Here is a 7,500-nt window from a genome sequence, read left to right on the forward strand (position 1 = left end):
TGAAGTGATTGTCACATGTGATACACAGCAGCACAGCACACGGTGCACACAGTGAAATTTGTCCTCTGTATTTAACCATCACCCTGAGTGAGCAGTGGGTAGCCATGACAGGCGCCCGGGGAGCTGTGTGTGGGGACGGTGCTTTGCTCAGTGGCACCTTGGCGGATCGGGATTCGAACCGGCAACCTTCTGATTACGGGGCCGCTTCCTTAACCGCTAGGCCACCGCTGCCCCGGTGGGCAATGCATTGTGATGCATTGATAACTGTAATCGACCAGTGAGGGTTCACACAAGCTAATTAAAGCTTCTTTTAATGCACGGGCTTCAGGATGTTGTGTATGAGAAGCACCGTAGCCCCTCCCTCGATGGTCAGCCAATCAGGCCATACATGCAGTTGGTGGGCCGCAGGAAAATGGAGGAGTTGGTGTCACCGTGTGAAATCATGATGTTAGCTGAAACATTAACAGAGGTGTGTGTGTGTGTCTATGTGTGTGTGTGTGTGTGTGTGTGCGCAGCGGTCCAGGAAGAACGGCAGCGTGGGAAGGAGAAGAGTGATAATGAGGCTGAGTCCACCAGCAGCTCTAACGAGGAAATGCCCGTTGAGAAGATCCTGGACGCCGAACTTGCCGTTGAGCCCAAGACAGACGCCTACGTGGACGGAAGTCCTGGAAACTCGGTGAGCGTTCGTATTTATGAGGAGATTTTATAGAAACGGCGTAATTGTGCTTAATAAAGAATCCGTGTTATGTGTGAGCAGACAAACGACCCGGTGACGAATATCTGCCAGGCCGCAGATAAGCAGCTCTTTACTCTGGTGGAGTGGGCCAAACGCGTCCCACACTTCTCAGAGCTGCCTCTCGACGACCAGGTCATCCTACTACGGGCAGGTCGGTTTCACACGCTCGCCAGTACTCTCCGCCGTAAGAAACGGTTAATAGTAGTTGTGCTTCTGTTGGCTTGCCCGCCTTGCAGGCTGGAACGAGTTGCTCATCGCCTCCTTCTCCCATCGCTCGGTAACAGTGAAGGATGGAATCCTCCTGGCCACAGGTCTACATGTGCACAGGAGCAGCGCTCACAGTGCCGGAGTGGGATCCATATTTGACAGGTGGACACACCCCAGTGATACATGCCTTTTGAAGTGAAACGTTCAATGCGTGAAAAACTAAAAACCGTGACTGGCAGGGTGCTAACAGAGCTGGTGTCAAAAATGAAGGACATGCAGATGGACAAGACTGAGCTCGGCTGCCTAAGAGCCATCGTTCTCTTCAACCCAGGTGAGTGTGTGTGTGTATATATATATATAAAATGTCTAGTAATGCTGTGTGTGTATATATATATATAAAATATCTAGTAATGCTGTGTGTGTGTGTATATATATAAAATATCTAGTAATGCTGTGTGTGTGTGTGTGTGTGTGTGTGTGTGTGTGTGTGTGTGTATATATATATATATAAATAAAATATCTAGTAATGCTGTGTGTGTGTGTATATATATAAAATATCTAGTAATGCTGTGTGTGTGTGTATATAAAATATCTAGTAATGCTGTGTGTGTGTGTGTGTGTGTGTATATATAATAAAATAGTAATGCTGTGTGTGTGTGTGTGTGTATATATAAAATATCTAGTAATGCTGTGTGTGTGTGTGTGTGTGATAGATGCCAAAGGCCTATCCAACCCTCCAGAAGTAGAGGCTTTGAGAGAAAAGGTCTATGCTTCATTGGAGTCCTACACAAAGCACAAGTACCCAGACCAGCCTGGCAGGTACACAGCAAACACACACACACAAACACACACACACGCTGAAGCGGCCACGCTGACACGCATGCTGTGTTTGTCTGCAGGTTTGCGAAGCTGCTCCTGCGGCTACCTGCACTGCGCTCCATCGGACTGAAGTGTCTGGAACACCTGTTCTTCTTCAAACTCATCGGCGACACGCCCATCGACACCTTCCTCATGGAGATGCTGGAAACGCCCCACCAGATCACATGACCCTGCCACCTCGCACATTCTGTATATTCAGAGACGCTATCGGCACGCTACGCGCGCGTTTTGTACCCGGCAAAGAGCTGTTATCAATACTAATGTGAATTTTTTTGTATTGGGAATTGGTAGAATGTGGGCATTTACAGGAACGGAAGGATTTTATTAGGTGGGAGAATTAACTTTTTCAAACGTCTCTCTTTGTAAATACATTATTTCAAGTATCGTTAATAACAGCAATACAATGCAATAATGAATAATTATTTTATTCAAAGAATAAGTGTATAAAACAACGATTCATGCATTTCTAAAATGTCATTTAGAACTGTCAGAATAAAATATTTAAATGAATCTGCTTTGGTTGCTTGTATTTGTACTGAGTCCAATAAGTCCTGAAGGTCTGGTTATGACGGTCAGTTCAGCTACTGTTCTCATTACGACGGCTGCGGCGCCCCCTGACGGCCGCTGCAGGTATCGACCGCACATTCCCACCCTGGAGTAATTTATTCACATTTACATTTACAGCATTTACCAGACGCCCTTATCCAGAGCGATTTACAGTCAGGAGTTACAGGGACAGTCCAACCCTGGAGACACTCAGGGTTAAGTGTCCTGCTCAGGGACATGATGGTAGTAAGTGGGGTTTGAACCTGGGTCTTCTGGTTCATAGGCGAGTGTGTTACACACTAGGCTACTAGCAGCCATATTTAAAAAGGCTACCCACTACCCACTAGGCTACTAGCACCCATAAATTAAAAAATCTCTTCACCAGATTATACGCACAAGGCATGACGTCACAAAGTGCAAATCTGTGGGTTTCAGCACAAATATATATATATATATATATATTTCTTATAATTACAGCATTTAAAAATTATATTATTTAAACAAAAAATATTTATAACATAAAGTTTAAAAAATGTTTGATCAGTAAACTGCTATAGTTTCTGTCACTTAAAAAAGGATTAAAAGAGTCGGAAGTAAATAAATGAATAACTGTGTTAACTGTGAGTGGCGGAAGGTCCGGGCTGGGATGGGAGGAGGAGAAGGAGGAGAAGGAGGGAAGGATGAAGGAGGGAAGGATGAAATAGACCTCTGCTGCTGCGCACCGGCGACTGATCGATCCGCGGAGCAGCGCGGGAACTTTTCACCCCGAATTCCCGCATCATGCACAACTCGGGGAAATAAAGGAAGCGGAATTTCGGCCATCGGTGGGACAATATTTTAAACTGAAAAAATGAAGTGATGCAACAAAAGAAGAGGAGGCAGCAAGTCTACAGAGTTAAACGTTTCGCTCTTTTTGATCTCTGTTTGTCGCAGGTTGTGTCGTTTCCGTGCGACTATGGGGGAGTCTTCGCCAGGTGGGTCGTCGCGTCACCTGTACGTTTTCCTGTAAATGTATTAGTGAATGTTCATCGGGGTATAACTCTTATTCCCGCAGCGGTATGTGCGGGCTGCCGCGCGCGCATCCGGGACCGGTACCTGCTGCGCGTGCACGACGGTGTGTGGCACGAGCGCTGCGTCCGGTGTGCGCGCTGCCGCCAGCCGCTCGGCGCGTCGTGCTTCCTGCGGGACAACAGGCTCTACTGCAAGCACGACTACGCCAAGTACGGCTTAATTACTCTTATTACTCTTATTACTCTTATTACTCTTATTACTCTTATTACTCTTATTCATTTCAACTGTCCAGCATCACAACACATGAGGGGACAACTTCTGATGGTTCTTGTGTTTTGGAGCAGAGCTACCTGTCCTTCAGTTACCTTTGTGTGTGTGTGTGTACGTGTGTGTGTATACGTGTGAGTGTGTATGCGCGTGTATGAGTGTGTTTGTATGTGTTTTTTGCGTGTACGTGTGTGTATAAGTGTGAGTGTGTGTACGTGTGTGAGTGTGTTTTGTGTGTGTGTCTGTGTACGTGTGTGTATGTGGTGAGTGTGTGTGTCTGTGTACGTGTGTGTATACGTGTGAGTGTGTATGCGCGTGTGTGTGAGTGTGTTTGTATGTGTTTTTTGCGTGTACGTGTGTGTATAAGTGTGAGTGTGTGTACGTGTGTGTTTGTATGTGTGTGTATGTGTGTGTGTATACGTGTGAGTGTGTATGCGGTGTTGAGTGTGTGTGTCTGTGTACGTGTGTGTATACGTGTGAGTGTGTATGCGCTGTGTGTGAGTGTGTTTGTATGTGTTTTTTGCGTGTACGTGTGTGTATAAGTGTGAGTGTGTGTACGTGTGTGTTTGTATGTGTGTGTATGTGTGTGTGTATACGTGTGAGTGTGTATGCGCGTGTATGAGTGTGTGTATACGTGTGAGTGTGTGTGTCTGTGTACGTGTGTGTGTGTGTATACGTGTGAGTGTGTGTGTATGTGTGTGTGAAGCTGGCACAGGTGCTGCTCAGGCAAGGTGACTGTTGTTGTGTGTGTTCGGAAGGTGAGAGCGGCCTGTGGAATGTGGGCGTGGCCTCAGATGGACGGACAGACAGGGCGTTTGACATCAGCGGGATGGTGCTACTGACACACTGTCAAAATGTGTTAAATTAGTTGGGCCCGTCGGCGCGGCAACCACAAGCTGGGGACAGCATATGGCCCCATCATAGCAGAGAACACACACACACGCACACACACACATTTACGACACACGTCCCACACATACTTAACACACTTTTCCCACACACTCTCAAACACACGTCTCAAACACAACCTGACGTTTTAATGACTGGAAATGAAAAATGTGTGTTGTGTGTGTGAGCGTGCGTGTGTGTGCATGTGTGTTTGTGATTGTGTGTGTGTATTAGCGTGTGTGAGTGTGTGCGCGTGTGTATGAGTGTGTGTGACTATGCCTGTGAGTGTGTGTTAGTACGTGTGCGTGTGTTTTAGCGTGTGTGACTGTGTGTGTGAGTGAGCGTGTGTGTGACTGTGTGTGTGAGTTTATGAGTGTGCGTGAGTGAGTGAGCGTTGTGTGATTGTGTGAGTGCCTGTGAGTGTGTGTGTATGAGCGTGTGTGAGAGTGAGTGTGTGCGTGTGTGTGAGAGAGAGTGTGCGTGCATGTGTGTGTGAGTGTGTGTGACTGTGTGAGTGTGTGTGTGACTGTGTGTGAGTGTATGAGTGTGTGTGTGTGAGTGCGTGTGTGTGTGCGTGTGAGTTGTGTGTGTGTGTGTGAGTGTTGCGTGTGTGTGACTGTGTGAGTGTGTGTGAGTGAGTGTGTGCGTGCATGTGTGTGTGTGCACGTGTGTGTGTGAGTGTGTGTGACTGTGTGTGTGTGAGTGTATGTGTGTGTGTGCGTGTGTGTGTGAGTGCGTGTGAGTGAGTGTATGTGTGTGTGTAACTGTGTGTGTGTGTGTATGAGTGTGTGTGTGAGTGAGTGTATGTGTGTGTGTAACTGTGTGTGTGTGTGTGAGTGTATGAGTGTGCGTGTGTGAGTGAGTGCGTGTGTGCGTGTGAGTGTATGAGTGTGTGTGTGAGTGAGTGCGTGTGAGTGTGTGTGTGTGAGTTTATGAGTGTGCGTGTGTGAGTGAGTGCGTGTGTGCGTGTGAGTGTGTGTGTGTGTGAGTGAGTGCGTGTGTGCATGTGAGTGTATGAGTGTGTGTGTGTGAGTGAGTGCGTGTGAGTGTGTGTGTGTGCGTGTGAGTGTATGAGTGTGCGTGTGAGTGAGTGCGTGTGAGTGTATGAGTGTGTGTGTGTGAGTGAGTGCGTGTGAGTGTGTGTGTGTGTGTGTGTGTGTGAGTGTATGAGTGTGCGTGTGTGAGTGGTGGCGTGTGAGTGTATGAGTGTGTGTGTGTGAGTGAGTGCGTGTGAGTGTGTGTGTGTGTGTGTGTGAGTTTATGAGTGTGCGTGTGTGAGTGAGTGCGTGTGAGTGTGTGAGTGAGTGCGTGTGTGCGTGTGAGTGTATGAGTGTGTGTGTGTGAGTGCGTGTGAGTGTGTGTGTGTGCGTGTGAGTGTATGAGTGTGCGTGTGTGAGTGAGTGCGTGTGAGTGTATGAGTGTGTGTGTGTGTGTGAGTGAGTGCGTGTGAGTGTGTTGTGTGTGTGTGTGTGAGTGTATGAGTGTGCGTGTGTGAGTGAGTGCGTGTGAGTGTATGAGTGTGTGTGTGCGTGTGAGTGAGTGTATGTGTGTGTGTAACTGTGTGTGTGTGTGTGTGTGTGTGTGAGTGTATGAGTGTGAGTGTGTGAGTGAGTGCGTGTGTGCGTGTGAGTGTATGAGTGTGCGTGTGTGAGTGAGTGTGTGTGAGTGTATGAGTGTGTGTAACTGTGTGTGTGTGAGTGTATGAGTGTGAGTGTGTGAGTGAGTGCGTGTGAGTGTATGAGTGTGTGTGTGGTGTGTGCGTGTGTGAGTGAGTGTATGAGTGTGAGTGCGTGTGTGCGTGTGTGTGTGTGAGTTTGTGTGTGTTTTGTGAGTGAGTGCGTGTGTGAGTGTTGTGTGTGTGTGTGCGTGTGTGTGTGAGTGTGTGTGTGTGGTGATTGTGTGTGTGAGTGCGTGTGAGTGTGTGTGTGTGTGAGTGAGTGTGTGAGTGTGTGTGTGTGTGTGTTGTGAGTGTATGAGTGTGTGTGTGTGAGTGTGTTTGTATGTGTTTTTTGCGTGTACGTGTGTGTATAAGTGTGAGTGTGTGTACGTGTGTGTTTGTATGTGTGTGTATGTGTGTGTGTATACGTGTGAGTGTGTATGCGCGTGTATGAGTGTGTGTATACGTGTGAGTGTGTGTGTCTGTGTACGTGTGTGTGTGTGTGTGTGAGTGTGTGTGTATGTGTGTGTGAAGCTGGCACAGGTGCTGCTCAGGCAAGGTGACTGTTTGTTGTGTGTGTTCGGAAGGTGAGAGCGGCCTGTGGAATGTGGGCGTGGGCCTCAGATGGACGGACAGACAGGGCGTTTGACATCAGCGGGATGGTGCTACTGACACACTGTCAAAATGTGTTAAATTAGTTGGGCCCGTCGGCGCGGCAACCACAAGCTGGGACAGCATTGGCCCCATCATAGCAGAGAACACACACACACGCACACACCACATATTTACTTAGACACACGTTCCCACACACTCTCAAACACGTCTCAAACACAACCTGACTGTTTTAATGACTGGAAATGAAAAATGTGTGTTTTGTGTGTGTGAGCGTGCGTGTGTGTGCATGTGTGTTTGTGTGTGTGTGTGTGTATTAGCGTGTGTGAGTGTGTGCGCGTGTGTATGAGTGTGTGTGACTATGCCTGTGAGTGTGTGTTAGTACGTGTGCGTGTGTTTTAGCGTGTGTGACTGTGTGTGTGAGTGAGCGTGTGTGTGACTGTGTGTGTGAGTTTATGAGTGTGCGTGAGTGAGTGAGCGTGTGTGTGATTGTGTGAGTGCCTGTGAGTGTGTGTGTATGAGCGTGTGTGAGAGTGAGTGTGTGCGTGTGTGTGAGAGAGAGTGTGCGTGCATGTGTGTGTGAGTGTGTGTGACTGTGTGAGTGTGTGTGTGACTGTGTGTGAGTGTATGAGTGTGTGTGTGAGTGTGTGTGTGTGCGTGTGAGTGTGTGTGTGGTGTGTGTGTGAGTGTGCGTGTG

General features: G+C 47.9%; 2 protein-coding genes and 1 pseudogene across 3 annotated transcripts in view; 2 read left to right on the plus strand and 1 right to left on the minus strand.

Moving 5' to 3' along the window:
* The window catches only part of exoc2 (exocyst complex component 2), a 102,229-nt gene that overhangs the window by 5,969 nt on the left and 88,760 nt on the right, over positions 1-7,500 (minus strand). The window lies entirely within an intron of this gene.
* Positions 143-2,332, plus strand: LOC114781114 (retinoic acid receptor RXR-gamma-A-like). The gene is made up of 6 exons (XM_028967811.1): positions 143-676; positions 758-887; positions 973-1,105; positions 1,183-1,274; positions 1,657-1,762; positions 1,843-2,332. Exons 1-6 carry the CDS (start codon positions 314-316, stop codon positions 1,988-1,990), a joined length of 972 nt encoding a protein of 323 aa, XP_028823644.1. The 5' UTR covers positions 143-313; the 3' UTR covers positions 1,991-2,332.
* The window catches only part of LOC114781112 (LIM homeobox transcription factor 1-alpha-like), a 13,678-nt pseudogene continuing 9,234 nt past the window's right edge, over positions 3,057-7,500 (plus strand).

The sequence above is a fragment of the Denticeps clupeoides genome, unplaced genomic scaffold (assembly GCF_900700375.1).
Source record: "Denticeps clupeoides unplaced genomic scaffold, fDenClu1.1, whole genome shotgun sequence".
NCBI classification, from domain to species: domain Eukaryota; kingdom Metazoa; phylum Chordata; class Actinopteri; order Clupeiformes; family Denticipitidae; genus Denticeps; species Denticeps clupeoides.